At 44.0% G+C, this 19,328-nt stretch overlaps 1 protein-coding gene across 11 annotated transcripts in view; it reads right to left on the reverse strand.

The window, feature by feature from the left end:
* Positions 1-6,111: 6,111 nt before the first annotated feature.
* MPP4 (MAGUK p55 scaffold protein 4) overlaps positions 6,112-19,328 on the reverse strand; it is a 62,851-nt gene continuing 49,634 nt past the window's right edge. For all 11 annotated transcript variants that reach the window (XM_053280096.1, XM_053280065.1, XM_053280115.1 and 8 more), the window contains 6 exons: positions 17,903-18,073; positions 16,771-16,851; positions 15,978-16,071; positions 13,855-13,963; positions 12,661-12,795; positions 6,112-6,580 (listed from right to left, as the gene is read on the reverse strand). In XM_053280096.1, coding sequence (XP_053136071.1) covers positions 6,389-6,580; positions 12,661-12,795; positions 13,855-13,963; positions 15,978-16,071; positions 16,771-16,851; positions 17,903-18,073 — 782 coding nt within the window. In that variant the 3' untranslated portion in view covers positions 6,112-6,388. The remainder of the gene's footprint in view (positions 6,581-12,660; positions 12,796-13,854; positions 13,964-15,977; positions 16,072-16,770; positions 16,852-17,902; positions 18,074-19,328) is intronic.

Consider the following 19,328-nt stretch of genomic DNA (forward strand, 5'->3'; position numbering starts at 1 on the left):
TTATATACAAATTCAGCTATACAGTAATATTTACGCCATCAACAACTATCTACACAATCCAGACCAAAAACACTATCTACAGAAAGGAAAAACCTTTAATACCACTACTGACAACACCCACCCACACAGACAACAGAAGAAATCTCCATGCACGCACACACTCATACACACATGCACACACAACTTCTAACTACACAAGCACATATTTACACACACTGAAATATTTACAGACATATATTTGGGCAGTCCCGCTGCCCTCCCCCCAAGCAGCAGAACACATCTTAATTTTATTTTTTCACATTGAAAATCAACCTTTTTACATGTTCATCTTTTTAAAAATCAACCTTTTAAAAAATTCATCTTAAAAAAAAACAACCTTTAAAAAAATCAACATGTTTACATATGTACAGTGCTACAGGCACAAATCGCTGCCGGGGCCGTGTGTGTGTGTGTGCACGCACCCATGCCCCCCCGAATGCTGTGGTCAGGTGGAAGCAGGGGTTAGTTCATCATTGGGTTATGCCAGTGGGGGGGGGGGTGTTGTATCAGTTGCCAAGTCACAGCACTAGTAGCAGGCACACTGTGACTTGGTACATCTGTCCACTGAAGGTGGAAGGGGGGAGGGTAGGAATGAGTAGAAACTGTTGCCAGGCAGGTGACCAGCACCATGGGTCAACCATAGGCCAATCACTCGCCCAGCTCAACATCCAGCTCAGGTTAGCCCAGCAGGGGGCAGTTGACCTCGAGGAAGACCAACTGCTCGACCAAGTCAGGGTCCAACCAGAACCGAGCTGGTGTTACCACATTGCCAGAACATGAAAACACCCGCTCACTCTGGACACTGGTTGGCGGGCAGGAGAAGAGGTGCGCAGCAGCCAGACTTGGCAGTGGGTTGCCCGGAACTGTGCACGGTCCATCTCTGCGTCTTCCTCCACAGGCTCCTCCAAGTACTAAGCAATGCATTGCGCAGCACTGGTGGGCCTGGTAGGCCGAGCCTCCCACAAACCAGGCAAGGGTCCTTCTGAAATGTGCGGCCGGTCCTTCTGAAATGTGCATTTCAGAAGGAGAAGAACAGGGAATTGGGAGCAAAAAAGCACAGCACTGTCTGACAGGCAGACTCACCACACCAGCACAGCTACAGCAGGCCAGAAGGGAGCCCAGGAAGACACTGCAGCAAGTGATTTAAGGGCCAGAGGCTTGGCTTTAAATAGGATTTGAAACTCCCTCCTTTGGGAGTCCCCACCTTTGTGCTCCCCCCGTCCAATAGGGTGCCAGTTCTCAAGTTCTGGCCCAGTGCACAGCTTACCAGAGAGCCAGACTCATCTGGCCAGTCAGGGAATCAATAGCTCGGCCAATGCAAATGTGCAAAACAAGTCTCACAAAATGGAGGACAAGACTTAAAATGGACTCTAGAAGCTTCGAACCAGCTTGAGCCTGTTCAAACTGGCTTGAACTGAACCAGGATCAATCAGTTCAAACTTGGACCGGCATTGCCAATGCAATGCCCTGTTTGGTCTGAGCTCGAGCCTTCAAGAGCCATCTCTTATAATCTATAAGAGCCGTCTCTTATAGAGATGTGACCTCTTTCCCCCCGAAACTGATCCAATTGTAGGTTGTGCAGCACTCGCCAATAGGCTAAAGCAGCCTGCAGGAGAGAGATGAGGAGGAGGAATATCTGCTTCCCAGGCAGACCCTAGGTTGAGGGACTGGGTGTCTGCCTGTCTGCTTCTGCCCCCCAGAACTGGCTGCTGAGTTGAGCTGTGGAGGATTGGGGCCCAGGGGGTGACTTGGAAGCTTTTTGGATTCCATCTGCCCAGAGCCAGCTGCTCAAGCCTATTTAGGGAGCTGCCAGTGGCGGCAGGCGGCAGGCCCACCACTGGCAAGCTTGCCACCAGAGGGGCAGCACCAAAGGGGGTCACCACTTTGGGGGAGCTGCTTTAGGGGAGAGTGAGGGCAAGGGCCAGGCCTCCTTGCCTGGACTTGGACATCTGGCCCCCTCAGTTTTTGGAAGTTCCATCTTCATCTCCCACCCTGGACGAAGGGCTGCCTGCCGGCCTGCTGTTTTGTTCCAGCTGTCTGCCTTCCAGGATTGCCTAACTTTGACCACCTGTAGCAGGCCCAGCAGTGTCTCGTGAGAGGAGGGGCTTCTGGAGGCATATAATTCTGGAAGGCAAACCTGAAGGCCACTGCCAAAGGAGGCCAGCCAGCCTTCGAGGTGGAACTGAGGGCTGGGGGAAGGTTATACTTCAGGGTGAGGGGAGGTTTAGACTGGAGGTTGTTGGTTTTTTAGTGTACTGGGTTGTGCCAGGCCTTTTTGCAGATATGTGTTTGGGCTCTTGAGTGGGATGGTGCAGGGGGTGCATCCGGCAGTTCTGGGGCAGCTATTGCTGTAGTGGTGGGGAATAGAAGAATTGGTGCTGGCAGAGCAGCTGGCCTTTACAGGGGAAGGGAAATCAGTAATTTAGTAACTGTTTCCACTTCCAACTGCCTTGTCAACTCTTAGGCCTTGGAGAGCAGCTCCAACTACCCACAGAGTCTGACCTTGTTCCTCTGCAATGCCAGGTCAGTTCAGAATAAGACCGAAAATGTCCATGATTTGATCATGGATGAAGGAGCTGACCCTGGCATGTATAACTGAGACTTGGTTGGGGGAGGCAAGAGGGCCCAGGTTACTCTGTTTTGGAGCAGGCTAGGGGGTGTGGGCAGGGGTGTAGAGTGGCTGTGGGCCATAAGAAGAATATCATCTCCCTTACCAGGGCCCCTGTGAGACAGTAGACTTATATTGAGTGTGTATTTCTGAGTAGGCTTGTGCATTTCGATTCGGGCACAAATCGATTTGTGCCTGGAAATGGCAATTTTGGATGATTTGTCTACAAATCGAAACCAGAATTAGACCTCCAATAATTTTTGTTTACAAACCAAAATGACCTCCTCTCAGATCCGAAGTTTGTGTACTTCGGAAAACACTTCGAGCTCCATTTGCGTTTCAGCATTGCATTTTGTCCTGTTGGTCTCTCCGCTCAGGAACTGAGTGTTTTTCAAAAGGATTACCAATTATCATAGCAGAAGATAAGATATGAAAAAAGGGGCACATCATCTTTGAAGAAATTTCCTTGGGCATGAATGATTTAGTTGATAATGTGTTGTATTGTATTTCACTTGTGTACTAAGAATGCAATGATTAACCTGAGGAGTAGCCAATACAGTGCCAACTCTTAAGTAACAATATCCGTATTTATACTTGTGTCTTAAAATTTTTTAATCAGATTTGTCTCATATTTTTAGCTTAATACTGTATCATATTTATAATCTTGTTTTCAAATTTTGCTGTAAATCACCTTGGGATTGTTTTAATGAAAGGAGGTATATAAATTTAACGATAGATAAATAAATAAATAAAATCTCACCTTTCCTTAATGATTTATTTTGCCTTGTACTTGTACTTATTATTCATTATATCCCGCCTTTCCTTAGATACAATCCTGAGGCGTTATTCCTTTCAAGGCTGTGTTGTGTCTTTTGGCCCACCAGAGAAGAGAAGAGCCTTGCTTTTCTCCAAATTATTCAATCTTTTTTAAAAATTAGCTTGGGAGAGAGGGGGATTCTATTTAATTTTGGTATTTGAACATAACATTTCTTTCTTCCTGGCCTGCACTGCAAGCAAGCCTCCTGCCTCCCGGAGCAACCTCTCCATGTGGGAGGAGGGAAAGAAAGGGAAATGTGCAAAGGGATGATTTTTAAGTAATTGCTGGAGACTGCGTGTCTTTGTGGCAGATTAGGGGCAGAAAGGGGTCTGCTGGGGCAAAACAGTGGGTTGGGTGGAAGTGCCCCAAGGGGTTCCTGCCACAACCCAGACTCCCATGGAATTGGCCTAAGGGCTGCTTCTTAGGAATTGTTGATGCTGGAGTGTCTTTATGATACGAAAATATGATACGGACTTGACAACCTCTCTTCCAAGACACTTGATACAGTTCAGAAATTTATTGAAAAAAGAAATTAAAAAAAACACAACCCTATAAAGGAAGTTGCTGAACTGCTGATGATTGATAATCGAGGCCTTTGCTGCGGTTTCCCTGATGTCTGCACTGTATATATGCTTTTCCTGACCCTACCTGTAACAGTGGCATCTTTTGAGAGATCATTCTCAAAACTGAAGCTTATCAAAAACTATCTGAGGAGTTCTATGTCTCAGGAAAGACTCAGTGGCCTTGCTCTGCTATCCATTGAAAACAAATGAGCAAAGAAACTGGATATACAAAAGATCATAGACAATTTTGCTGAACTGAAAGCACGAAAGAGGCCATTGCATTAAGTTCTGGATAGTGGTGTGGGATATCGTAGTATATGGGCAGTGGTGAGATGTCATAGTTGGGATATGTGCAATTATTAAAGTTCTTCATTGATACTGTTGTAATTGGTTCTGTTATTTACACCTTGTAAGTGTAGTTAGGATGTGTGCAATGATTACTGTTCTTCATTGATACTGTTGTATTAGTTGGGTCTGCTGTTCTGTTGTTTACACCTCGTAACTGTAGTTGGGATATGTGCAATGATGAAAGTTCTTCATAGATTATGTTGTATTAGTTGGTTCTGCTTTTATTTACACCTTGTAACTAGTTGGGATAGTTAGCAGAGACATCGGGCCAGAAGAAGGAGAGGAAAGCAGTGAGGGGGTGTATTTTAGAATCTCGTCTCTGGGCCCACTCCAACCTTGCTACGCCCCTGCTTGGGCCTGATACAGCAGGGCTGTTCTTATGTTTTTATATAGCTTTAAAGTGCAGTAATCTGCTCAGAGATGCAATCATATTTGTTTAAGCAGCTGAACTTTATTGGAGGAAAGAGTTGCTTTGGAGAGGGTTGTAATTCAAATCCTGTGTGGCATATTTTAAACGTGGGGATAAACCCAATGCAATCTTCTCCAAAGTTTTAAAGCTTCCTTTCATTTTCATTCCATCAGATCCACAAGGTTTTTTGCTAAAGGCTGCCTCCAAAAGAGCCTTAACCACCTCCAATTTTTCAGAATATCTTCTGGAAGATACATATGAGGGTCTCAAAAGTTAATGTGATAATCTAAGAGGAAATTCAAGACCTCCTCTAGGAAGGAGGCTGAAGACCCTGCTTTACCAAATTTTAGATGGCATTCCTCTAACTTCTTACACTCTGCACTTTTAACATTACTTTCATATGCTGCCAAACCTCCTGTTCTCTCATTTAAGGCTTCATAATCTAAATTTATCTTTCCCTGGCAGGGGGGTGACTGTGTTGCATCTTCCAAAGATAGGTCATCATCACTTTCCAAAGCAGCCAGCTTCTCTGAAGCAAAAACTAAAATTGATGTATCTGGCAATGCCTCATTATCCAGAGTAGCGAACCAGTAATACAGACCTAATTTACTGTTGTTGGAGGAATCCAGAATAGATAAAAACCTGTTTATTTTGGGTTGCTTGGCAGATTTATTCTTATCCCTGGACTGCCCCTCTGGCAAATTCCTTTATCTTTTCTTGCTCTGCATCTTCTTATAGCATAAATAAGATGCTCTAAGGCTATCTGAGGCTGACTCAAGTTGCTTAGCAGAGTCAGTTAAAAAGTGTTTAAAGTCCAAGGTTGCCTGCAACTCAAGACTAGTCTCAATAAAAAGGAAAACATTTAAAAACCCAACAATAATAGCTAAAAGTAAATGACTCAAAAAAGCAGAAAAACCAAACAGAGCAGATAATATTGTAGGAGCTTATCCATGAAGCTGTTTCACCTCCGCCATCTTGGGAGACACTCTATCGTTCTATAGAGCTATACAATTTTGAAACGGAGGGACTCTGTTATATTTTCTGAATATAAGAGGCCTCTGTATCTTACTATTGAGACTCCCTTTTATTTTAGATAATACCTATATATTTTTTGAAGTCACATTTCTAGGAAGAAATTCATTTTTGGAAAGATGTTTGAGCTTTCCTATGTTCAAAGGAGTCCCCGAAATATCATAAGCACACTGGATTGTATCCTAATGGTATCCTTCCCTCCAAGAAAAACACTCCTTGATTCTTTCCCCAGAGGAAGAAAGCCTTAAGAGCCAACTCTATAATTAGATTAATGCAACCAGCTGACACAAACAAATGAAACAAAATAGATTCTTTTATTATTAATCTTAACAATTAAATTATATTCTGACACTACAATGCAGCAATCTTTTTGTACAAAATTAATGTTACTGAACATGCAATACTTAATGCCACAGAAGACAATACGATTACATCTTGCAACAGCTTTTTGCCTAATCCTCTCCAAATTCCCTCCAGACAAAGACATATACTCCCTTGCAATCCCAGCATTAGGATTATTGTTGCAGTGAAGCATGAACTATAACTTCTGTAAAACAGTCTAGTCCTGAGAATTATGGCTGATTGTCTGAGCAGATCCATGTTGCAGGGACCCACTGGGGCTCATCTTGTGCTCGACGGACGGCACAGAGTAACTGCATGCAGGCTTCCTGTAGGTTATCGTTCACAATCACTTGATCGAAGAACTGACCAAACTGAGTTTCCATTTTTTTAGCTGACTCTTCCATCTCCTGCAAGTCTTCTTCCTGTAGAGAGCAGAGCAATGAGAAGCTGAAGGAATTTACTTAAATCTTCTACACTTTCTTTTTTATAGATTGGGAACTCAGTCAGTTAATGATTTCAGAGTATATCTGCATAGACATAGAACTGGGCTAATGATTTTTGTGGATATATTTGCAATGCTGTGTTAGTTGTTCAGAAAGTCTGGATGTCAATAATACTAATGAGGAAGAGTCCAGTTCTCTTATTCTGCTAACAAAAGAGTTTCCTTTCATGTGGAGTATTTAGGAAATAAAAACAAGCAAATATGATTTTATAGCTCTGGATTTTCAGAAACATCGGAACCTCTGAGGCATCTGTTCCCTCCGTCCCCACCACACACACACCACATGGAGGCTGCTGATCCCAGAACAATTGCCCCAGGTAGTATGTGTTGCAGAGCTGGAGGGTTCTTTAATTCCCAACCTAGCACTGGTCACAGGAGGCTGGGTGGGAGCAGGGAATCCTGGGAGGTCTGTGGGGAGGGCAGGGAGACACGTAGGGGAGGTTGGGAAAGTGGGAAGGAGTGCAGGAATGTCTGAGGACTGTACCCCAGCCTCCTGTGCACCAGAGTACAGGTATTAAAGAACCCACCTTTCCACAACCATGGGTCAACTACCCCAGGATCAGCTGCCTCCACATAGTAGAGGAGGCAATGGACCTCTCTGAGGTTCCGATATTTCCAACAGCCCAGGCCTATTATTGTATATATGGGATAGTGTTCTTGGCAGATGTAGCAAAGCCTACTATGGACAGAACTTTCATGCCACAACATACCAACATGGCAATTTAACTTACATTTTGAATATGCAAGTTAACTCCTCAACTTACAAACATCCAACATACAAATGACCTGTGTTTACAAACAAAGCTCCATGACATATTGAATGAAGTCCTCAACTTACAAATGCCAACCCGCACATACAAACAAGTTGTCCCTTATAGGAAGTATAAGGCAATGAAATCAGGTCAGTTACTGCCTTCTGGCCAACCTGAAACATTCCTGGAGCAACTGCTAAGCTAGGCAAAGAGGCACATTTTAACGTGGTGATTCTCTTTATTTAGCAGGGGGAGAGTAACGGGCCCTCTCCACCCCCAGCACAGTACCTCCAGTGACTGTTGTTGGTGTCTATCTTATGTTTCTTTTTAGATTGTGAGCCCTTTGAGGACAGGGATCAACTCTCTTTCTCTCTCTGTAAACTGCTTTGGAAACCTTTGTTGAAACGCAGTATATAAATATTTATTATTATTGTTGTAGTTAGAGGGATGATGTCCAAAACCATGGGTCTTACATGCTCCCACATGGTCCAACACTAGACTATGTCACATATTGAAACTTGGATGGAGAAACATTTAGACCCAGCAGTCAAAGAACCAACAGTATTTAATCGGTGTGATGCTAGTACTACATTTTATGGCATCTGGCCTGATTTTGTAGAGTTGTTTGAAATTTTATTCTTCAGTACATCCCATAAGAATAGCCCTGCTGGATCAGCCCCAAGGCCTATCTAGTCTAGCATCCTGTTTCACACAGTGGCCCACCAGATGCCTTTGAGAAGCCCACAGGCAAGATGTCCTCTCTCCTACTGTTGCTCCCCTACAACAGGTATTTAGCAGCATCTTGCCTCTGAGGCTGGAGGTGGCCTATAGCTAGCAGATGAGTATACATATATAGACCTGTCCTCCACAAATTTGTCTAAGCCCCTTTTAAAGCCATCCAAGTAAGTGGCCATCACCACATTTTGTGGCAGAGAATTCCATAGATTGATTATGTGCTGTGTGGAAAAGAACTTCCTTTTGTCAGTCCTAAATTTCCTGGCTTTCAGTTTCATGGGATGACCCCTGGTTCTAGTGTTGTGAGAGAGGGAGAAAAATTTCTCTCTGTCCACTCTACTCCATGCATAATTTTATACAACTCTATCATGTAATCACTTCTTTTCCCAACTAAAAGGCCCCAGATGGTGTAGCCCCTCTCTCATAAGAAAGGTGCTCTAGGCCCCTGATCATCTTGGTTGCCCTCTTCTGCACCTTTTCCAGTTCTACAATGTCCTTCTTAAGATACGGTGAGCAGAACTGTATGCAGTATGCCAAATATGGCTGCACCATAGATTTGTATAAGGGCATTATAATATTAGCATTTTTATTTTCAAGCCCCTTCCTAATGATCCCTAGTATGGAATTTGCCTTTTTCACAGCTGCCATGCATTAAGTCGACACTTTCAATGAGCTGTCCATCACAACTCCAAGATCTCTCTCTTGGTCAGTCCCTGACAGCTCAGACCCCATCAGTGTATATGCGAAGTTGGGTGTCCCCCCGCCAATAAGCACACTTGTTTACACTGAACTACATTTGTCATTTTGTCACCCACTCACCCAGTTTGGAGAGATCCTTTTGGATCTCCTCACAAGCGCTTTTGCGTCTCATTACCCCCAAATAGTTTGGTGTCATCTGCAAATCTGTCCACTTCATTGCTTACCCCAACTTCTAGATCATTTATGAACACGTTAAAGAGCACTGGTCTCAGTACAGATCCCTGGGGACCCTACTTCTTACTTCGCTCCACTGCAAAAACTGTCAATTTATTCCTCCCCTGAGTTTCCTGTCCTTCGCCAGTTACCAATCCACACATAAATCTGTTCCCTTATCGTGCAGAGCTACTATTGGGCGAACAGGTTCAAAGAACCTGGGCCGTGCCCAATCAGGCACGAAACCCAATCATGGGCCCGAAAACCCCCACTCCACGTCAGACGCGGGGGTGCTGGTTTAGTTCCCAAGCGGGGCCGCATGGCCCCTGTTCGGGGATTAAATGGCTGCTGCATTCGTGGCGCAGCCAGGAGTGGCTCTTCTCTCTGGTTGGTTCTGTGACCTAAGGCACAGTCATTTAACATGTCTAGAAATGTGTCCTTTCTGTCAATACCCAGTCTATGTGAGGGTGATTGAAGTCACCCATTATTACATCTCTGTCTGTCTTTGACACCTCTGTGATTTGCCTCTCCAACTCCATGCTTTCTGGAGGTCACTCTCAGTGTTCTGATCCAGAGGGTGATAGAACATCCCTAGTAAGTACCACATTTCCTTTCAGTCCTCGTATTGTCACCCATAATGATTCTGTGGAGGACTCCGACCCTCCTGGGTTTTCTAGCTTGTTGGATTCTATCCCTTCTTTAATATACAGTACTAATTCACCCCTCCCTGACCTTTTTGTAGAGTTTGTATCCAGGAATAACAGTGTCCCATTCCACCAGGTTTCTGTTATGCCCACTATATCTGTTTTCATTAGCAACCAAGCACTCTCATCTTGGCTCAGAGGCTTCTGGCTTTGGTATATAAACACCTATACGCAGAGTCTCTTACGTAGTGTTGGCGTGTGCTATCTCCCTTACTGTTAGGGGTGTGCATGAACCTCAGTTTGTGCACATCTCTACTTACTGACATTTGACCCTTTTGATCAACTGCCATGTATTTCCGTCTGCTCTACTCCTGGTTCTACACCGTCCCCTTCTGGTTTATCTGAAATTTTTGCACCCTCACATCTTAGGTGATTTTGCTTGCCGAACCAGATGCCACCCAGTTCCTGTCAGCCATCCCCCAAGTGTCATTTTAAGAGCTGCTCTTTGACCTTCTTGTTTTTAAGTGCTAAGCAGTCTGGTTCCATCTCGGTTCCAGTGGAGCCCGTCCCTTTTGTACAGGCTTCGCTTCCCCCAAAATGTATCCCAGTGCCTAAAAAATCTAAACCCCTCCTCCCGGCACCATGGTCTCATCCAGGCATTGAGACCCCTCAGCTCTGCTTGTCTCACTGGCCCTACGTGTGGAACAGGTAGTACTTCAGAGAACACTACTGTGGGGGTCCTGGACTTCAGTATGCTATCTAGCAGTCTAAATTTAGTTTCCAGGGCTTCCAGACTGCATTTCCCAACATCTTTGGTGCTGATGTGCACCACAACAGCTGACTCCTCCCCAGCACTGCTTAACAGCCTATCTAGACACTGAGTGTCTAGATTCATTAGATTTAGGATTTTGAAAGTTTCTGGATAGCTTTTAGATTCCCCCCACCCTTCTCATTTTTTCTTTTCTTTCCAGTCACATAGGACTTAAATCAGATGAAGCATGAATTGGTGATGGGGAAATTTATATTCTCTCTAAAGAATATAGTTTAATGTTTGGGACGGGTATTTTTATTGCAGAACACAGTGGGTGTTAGAATTACCTATATGGCAGAGTTGGTTCTCCTTTCTTTATCCAGCTGGTTCTCTGGGAGGTTCAAAATTCCATATGGATGCCTAGATTTAGACTTTGTGTGGCTAGTCAATTAAATATCTTTTACTCTTTATATATATTACTACCATTTTTGTATCTTTCTTATGAATGGGTTTTTGTGGGGTTTTTTGGATGGATAAGATCTTGTTTGTAAACATGTATGTTTGCTGGATCTCAGAGATGTAACATTTTCTGTTTTTACTTATAATACTAATAAAATAGACACTGTGTGACATCCTCAGCCTTTGCACCAGGCAGGCAAGTCACTGTACAGTCTACACGTGGGTCACAAATCCATATCTCTATGCCCTTAATGATTGAATCCCCCACTACTAGAAGGCCCCCAACTCCCAGAGGAGTATTCTCTGTGCGAGAGGATATGGGCGCATCTCCTGCAGCTGACCTTAACATCTCTCTCCTCCACACTTTTATGCTTGCTGTGTTAGGTTACGGGGGCATGGAAAATATATCTGGGGAAGCTGGGTATTACTTAGAGATGTGAAAGCCCGGGGTGGGGGGGAATCAGGAAAAAAATAGGGGGTGGGGGACAGGTCCCCATCCCCCTATCGTTTCCCCCCCAAGGACCTTTTTGTTTCCCCCCTGAGAAGTGTGTCTGTGTATATATGTATTGGATTATGAAATATTTTCTTTTGGAATTATGAATAATTTTTTTTAGAAAAGATCTTCAGATATATTCATATAAGGAAAGGTGTTCTGGCCTTTACTTTCCCCAAGCTTCTTGCTTGCTTCAGATTCCTCCATCTTCTATAGCATGTGAAAGGAACTGGTCTATGTTTGGATATATACCAGATCAAGTAATAAAGGAACATGTGAAAAGGTAGAGAGGCTTGTCTCAATACACACAATTCAGTTTTCATAAGCCATTAAGATGATAAAAACAGAAGCAGCAGCAATTGATAATAGCAATAGAGTACTTCTAAATGTAATATACCAAACATAATCAATGTTAATGAGCAAAGCGAGTTATACTTAATAAATGCTTCTAAAGAAACAATGTGACTTTAGACCCATAAAGGGCACTAGAAAAAAAGTATTGTGTATATATATTTGAGGAAGGGGTGGAATCGGGAAAAATGGGTTTTTTCATGACTTCAAAATTTATGGAAATTTTACATCTCTAGTATTATGCAGATTTGCTTTATTACAACTAACATGTTTCAAGCTTTCTTTAATTAAAAAAAGAGAAGGTACTGTACTATAGGAAGTCTGTCTAAAATTCCACAGGAAAAATTTCCTGAATTACTTCCTTTGCAAAGATCATGAAGGGCACCAACTACCACCAACCGGATGGCTCTCTTAACCTTGGGTAACAGCTGAGCTCCAAAGCAGGATTAGGCAGTGCTGGCTTGCCAGGATCAGCCCAATCCTGGCGGTTCTCACGTGCAGCCTAATCCAGGCTGTTCTCTAACCCTAGCCTGGGTTAGGTTTACATGAGAACAGCCTCAGTATTGCTCATTGAAGAGAAAATGTTATTTTATTTTATTTATTTAGGTTTATATACCGCCCTTCCAAAAATGGCTCAGGGAGGTCTATTTGGCGGGTTTTTGAAAACAAGGCAACAGATTTACATTTAATTTTTAATGCTTTTCATTCTGTAAATCCTCAGCAAATAACACAACCGATTTAAAGTTATTTCAGGCACCTTTATATCTATAGAATTGAAATGGTGGTGTATTTCAGAGTTTGTTCTATTTTCACATTAAACCATGAAGAAATATCAACATGGTGGCTATGACCCAGACAATGCTACACAAATCTGGTAATCTCTTTCCACTTCCAAAATCTTACCTTAAACTTCATGTTCACGTAATAGTCTGTAATCATCCTGGCATTTTTCCGGGATTGCCTCATACAGCTCACACTTGATGGCTTAATAAATATAATGTAGGGCTTCAGTTCATGACTGCGAGCCAACTGAATACTCTGCAAGACAAAATAAAATGCAAACATTTCAGCTCAATTTATCATCCCTACAATGCACTCTCCCTGACTAGATTTCATTTCTACAAAAAAACACATTTATTTAAACTAGCTGACCTGGAGCACTGCAAGATATTCCCCTCAGGGGATGGAGCCACGGTTCCAAGTTCTCTCTCAGCCCTATCTTGGAGAAGCCAGGGAGGGATTCCTGCCTGCAACCTTGGAGAAGCCGCTGCCAGTCTGTGAAGACAATACTGAGCTAGAGAGACCAGTGGTCTGACTCAGTATATGGCAGTTTCCTATGTTTCCTATGTTCCTATGAGCAGAGCATCTGTGCGCCTAGTTCTCCCGGTCTCTCCTCCCTCATCTTCATTTCATTCTCCCCACCCCCCAGTCCATTCTCCCTTGGTGGCCAGGTTGCTTCTCCTCGTTCGGCTGCCTGCTTCTCCTCCATAGCTGCTTGCTGGTCTGGTGGCAGCTGGCCAGCTTCCCCTGCGCGGGAGGCCAAGCTGGCGGTTGGCGGCTTCCCCTGCGCAGCCGGCTGGTCTGACAGCCGCCACTTCTCCCCCTGTCCCCATCACTAATCAGCAGCTCGCTCATGAACTCTCGCGAGAGCTGCCACACATGGGATTAGCGACGGGTATGTCTAGGAGAATAAAATATATAGATGATATGACCTGTAATTTATATATGCATATTGGAAATCACCAATTTTATTAGAATTGAAACTGTTATTGCTAGAGTTCAATATTCAATAATTCAAGATCTTGAGTAACGCCAAAAAAATGGCATAACTGATAATACTGAGTTCAGACTTAGTTAAAATGGTACAGTTAACTAACTTGGTAACAATATTAAATTGTAATTAACTGTGTTTAATACATAAAATCCTTACATGGATATTATTCACTACGAATTCACTTGCTGCAATATGTTACCTATTTGCTCTGACCACCTAGGCTTGAAGAACATTCAACACATTTCATTCCAGTTTTCCCTAGTCTCCAAGGGTGAAATGGTTTAGTCCATGAAATTGAGATATTAAAACTCTTCATGACTCACCTGAGGTTCTAAATCCACTATACAGATCTTCCCTTCATCAAGTACAGTACGTACAGCATCAATGCTTGTGCCATAGAGATTTCCCTTGTACTCTCCATACTCCAACATTCTGCAATTGTGATACACAGAAATAAGTAAGGTGAGAGGACTTGCTTCAAGGAAAATGCTGCATTTGAATAGGTGTATTTAAAACCAAGCATCCACAGATGTTTAAAGTAATGTCATGATAGGTGTCAGGTCCCTCAGCCACCTGGGGGTATCCGGAGGTTGCTTCTGGGACCACAGGGAAAGGCCTCAGAGTCTGCTCATCAGAGAGGGGAGGTTGTGCCACCTTTGTCCCCTTCTCTGGCCCTTCGTGCTCCGACTCCTCAGGCCAAGCAAACCTAGCCCTCATCAGCAGATGGCCCCTCATCATCAGCCTGCCTGCCTTTATATAGTCCATTGCACCCTTCGCAAGTCTCACAAGACACGGATCGACCCGAGATCCTGTTCCCCATTCTCGCAAGAACTCATGGCAGATCCGTGAGAGTCTAGGAGACTCTCGTCCTGACTGGGCCACCACACATTTGTGCGGGATGCGGTCTCCATGTCCCAACCCACAAGAGGAGCCAGTAGGCAAGATCTGTGTGCATGTGGCTGGGCCCGGTCGGCCCTTGGGGTAAGTGACCCTGAATTTGCCATGCCCCAGCCCATCGTGCCCCGACAATAGGACTTTATATCAAGGCCCAGTAAGGCCCACCAGAGCATCCATCCACGTGCCTCCACCATTTAAAAATAAGGCAAGGGTGGGTCTATTCTTTACATTATTTCTTAACATTAAATGAAGTATGCAAAAAAAAAAGGAAAGTAAAACCGCTTTCACTGCATGTTTGAAGGCATACATTTCTTTTTTACAAGTTTATGGCAACAAAGCAAATACCAGGAAATCCAGACTTTCACATATAAGCATGGCATGGATTTTGTTTATCATTTAGGAAATGTGTGACAGAAATCAGCACCTAACCAGCTGGGGCAAAATATCCCAACTTTACATATACCCTTGATGGGTTCTTCTGAGCTGTTGGTGACTGGCCGGGAAAAGGATCTTGGGATCATGTTGGATAGCTCAATGAAAATGTAGACTCACTATGTAGCAGTTTGAAAAAGGCAAATTCTGCACTAAGGATCATTAGATTGAAAACAAAATGGCTAATATTGTAATGCCATGTGAGCCCTTTGGGGACAGGGATCCATCTTATTTATTTATTATTTCTCTGTGTAAACCACCTTGAGCCATTTCTGGAAGGGCAGTATAGAAACTGAATTATTATTATTATTATTACTACTACTCCTCCTCCTCCTCCTCCTCCTCCTCTATGAATCTGCAGTGCAGCCGCATTTGGAATACGGTGCACAGTTAGGTCACTGCATCTCAAAAAGGATATTATAGAACTTGAAAAGTTGCAGAAGAAGGCAACTAAGATGTTCAGGGGACTGGAGCACCTTCTTTATGAAGAAATGGTGCAAGATCTGGGAATTTTTTCTTTGGAAAAGGGGCAACAAGGGGAGACATAACAGAGGTTTATAAAATTGTGCATGGTGTGGAGAGAGCAGATAGAGATATATTTTCCTCCCTCCCTCCCAACACTAGAACCAGGGGTCATTCCATGAAACTGACTAGCAGGAAATTTAGGACAGGAAGTATTTCTTCACACCGCACATAATTTGTCTGAAGTTTGTTGCCACAGAATGTAGTGATTGTCACCAGCTTGGGTAGCTTTAAAAGTGGATTAGACAAGTTCATGGAGGACAAGCCTATCAATTGCTTCTTGCCTTGATAGCTACTGTAAATGCTACTTCCTGCTTCAGAGTGCATAAGCCTCTGAATATGAGATGCAGGGAGCAACAGCAGGAGAGAAGGCTTGCTTTCACAGCATGCCCAGAAAGCAGGCTGATGGGCTTCCCAGAAGCATCTGGTGGGCTGGACGCTGGTGTAGATGGGCCTTGGGCCTGATCCAGCAAGACTCTTCTATGTTCTTAACTCTGTTACCCACAGCAATGCTAGTGCTTGACCACATGGTCCCATGCTCTTGAATAAAAAGGAGATACAAAGAAAGGGAAAGCAATGTGGATCTAAGAACTACCTGTGACCATAAACCAGGTTTTCAAACGTATCCTTTGATACATAATGATATTCTCGTCCATTCTCTTCATAGCTCTTTTGAGCGCGGGTTGTATCTGTTTAAAAGGAATAAGAATGTGTTTGTTTCAGGAAATATTTTCTTTCATAAGTAAATAATTACTAAGATAGATAATTACTAAGATAGAACTTTACTGTTGAGTGTAAGTATTTACTTTACATGCCAAAAAATAATAGCAATAGCAATAGCAATAGCACTTACATTTATATACCGCTCTATAGCCGGAGCTCTCTAAGCGGTTTACAATGATTTAGCATATTGCCCCCAACATTCTGGGTACTCATTTTACCGACCTCGGAAGGATGGAAGGCTGAGTCAACCTTGAGCCCCTGGTCAGGATCGAACTTGTAACCTTCTGGTTACAGGGCGGCAGTTTTACCACTGCGCCACCAGTGGTAACCTACCAAAACGACCAAAAGCCTTGCAAAAATTCAAGTGGGACTTTTGAGAACCTTCCCATGTGCACCAGAGCTTCCAATACTTCCTACCTCAGTCCTGCATACCTTCCGAGAAACTGTTCCCAAAACTGGGGGAGTCTCGGGAGTGATTTCTAGCACAGCTGCAACCAGCATCAGTATGGATGTGCATGTGCCAGACAATTCAGGGAAGGGGTTGGGTTAGTGGCAGCCACAAGTAATGGCTACCTACTAAGACCAGCCACAATTTGTGGACTTCTGGCTTTCTCCTTTCACTGCTAGAATTAAAGGTTACAAGTACAAAAGAAAAGATCACGTACGTGGCACTGCACTTTGAAAGTGATGGGGGTTTACACCAATAAGCCGTCGTCGTAGCTCATTCACTCCAACACCTGAAGGACCTGAATGTTTTAAGAAAGACTGAGTTAACTAACTAACTAAGACACCACAGTCCCCTGGTACAGTGTTTATGACAGAAGAACAGTTATTTGATTCCTGAAAAGTGGAAGACCACACAAGATTCCCAGGGCATATAAGGCTCACCAAAGGGAACTCCTGTCAAGTGGCAACTCATCTATACATTTTTTCATGGCAAAAGCACTGGCAAGTGTCAGTGCCGAATACAAATTACTGCATGGAAATCAAATAATATTGCCACCAGAAATAGCTGAATTGATGATGAGGAATCAGAATATGCTTCAGACTTTTAAAAGCCCTGCCCCACTCTCCAAATGCTCCCTGGTTCACAGAGCTCTGCTTCTACGTCCCTTGCAGTATCACCCAGATGTGGGTTAGGGCCATTTAAGATCTCACACGATCTACGTGTTTTTAGGTTTTAAACATCTAGGTGTCGTAGCCTTGGGAAATTTATCCAGGCATATGGGAATCTCATATTCCCATAAAGCTTGTTCCCATTGCAATTTGGGGAGCAATTTTATGTTTATCCTCACAACCACCCAGTGAGGTAAGTTAGGCTGAGAGATACGTAACTGGCCCAGAGTCACCCAGTGAGTTTCATGACTGAATGGGGATTTGAACTCAGGTCTCCCTGGTCCTAGTCCACTACACCACACTGGCTCAATTTCACATGACAGATGATTTTCTATGTTTACCACAGTCCCCTTAGTGTAGGTAAATAGTAGAGTGGATTTCTTCACAGAGCTGGTGAGTGTCTGCTTTTCTCAAGAGTCAGTCAGGAACCCACCTCCTCTTCAATAATGCAAAGGAAATTACGGGAGCTCCATACCTTTTGTTTGGGCTGGTGAAAGTTCTCCCTTGCCTCAAACCAGAGATTCCCCCTCACCAATGTAGCAATGGATCAATCCCAAGTACTATGAACAGATGCATTTTCTGTGAACAACTGCAAGTCCTCCTTCTTTCCCTGGGTTGTGTAGTGGACTTAGTGGTCTTATTTTTTATACATCCGAGTACCTCTGAGTTAGTACCACTTACCCACTAGCACAATTAATCTGTTGCGATCACCCGGATGTCTCTGGTATCTCACCACCTCTTCATAAGGTGCTGCTACAGCACTATAGCAGCCACTGGGGCACCGGGCGTAACATGGCAGATGACTGTTGCGGGCTTTCCTGCGACACAGCCGCATACTTCTACGGAAACCAGCTGGGAGAAGGAGGAAGATACTTTAAAATAAAGTATTTTAGATATTTAAAGAACAGTGCTTGAATAGAAGCAATCGATTCATGTGATTAGCAGGGCCAGCCTGGAACACGTCTGGCACATCAGGGGCTCCCTCCCTTCCGTATCAGATCCTGGAATCCCTGATCCTAGCAGACCAATATCCCCTAACATTGCCTGGCTCTCTGGCCTGTTACAGAGATGCTCTTACCCCCTGGACTTCGGGGCCAAAGTCCAGGGCCTCCATACCGCCTGGGGGCCCCCCAACCCTCTTTAGTTTGTCCTGGGTGGTGTGGTTACTGCACTGCTAGCCTGCACTGCACCAGGTGACCAAGCATGACTGTGACTTGTGCCGGGCGCTGGGCATGACCTCTGCTTTAGCGACAGGAGGAGGAGTGGGGAAAGAAATATGTGGGATGGGAATATGTTATGTTGTGTGTTGAAAGGTTTCTGCTAATTCATATTTGCATAAATATACCTGCTTTATATTCTTACATTCTTGTGAGTTCAGTTGCTGTTTGTGCCCTCATGAACTCACATGTTTGAAATTGTGTGTGTGTGTGTGTGTGTGTGTCTGCTGGTGGTGTGTGTGTAGGGAGATGATGCTTAACTTGCAGGGTGGTGGGGTGGGCCTCCAAACGCTTTTAGGTCCAGGTTCCAAAACTACCTAGGTGCACCTGTGCCTATACAGTGCCTTCTTCATCCTCTCCTTTCACCCACAGTAGTGCCAAAATTCCTGCTTTGCCCCCTTTCCTTCATGCTGTTCAGTGAATTCTGGAGACTGATACACAGATTCTGCTCCTCACATAAACAACTGGCCTGATCACCAATATATCATGTCCCATCTGGTCTACCATTCCATTCCCAACAGCAGCCAACCAGAAGTACTCGGGCAGCTGACAAACGAAGCATCAAAACAACAGCATCTGAGGTGTGCTGCCTCTGAACCTAGAGGCTTCATTTAGTGCTCACAGCTAATAGACATTGGCCAGTTCCACTGAAATGGTTAACACTGTGCCTGGGTTGTACCATTTGCAGGACTTGGGTGCAGGCTCACATGATTGAATGTTCCTCTATACAATACATTCTTTCCATGTAGAAAACTAGATGCAAGAGACAGGTGTTCTAGTCTAGTCCTTTCCTGCGTATCCTGTATGTATGTATGTATGTATGTATTTCCATTCCATTCCATTCCATTCCTAGACTGCCCCATCCAAAGGCTCTGGGCGGTGCACAATGA

The sequence above is a fragment of the Hemicordylus capensis genome, chromosome 1 (genome assembly GCF_027244095.1).
Source record: "Hemicordylus capensis ecotype Gifberg chromosome 1, rHemCap1.1.pri, whole genome shotgun sequence".
Lineage (NCBI taxonomy): Eukaryota > Metazoa > Chordata > Lepidosauria > Squamata > Cordylidae > Hemicordylus > Hemicordylus capensis.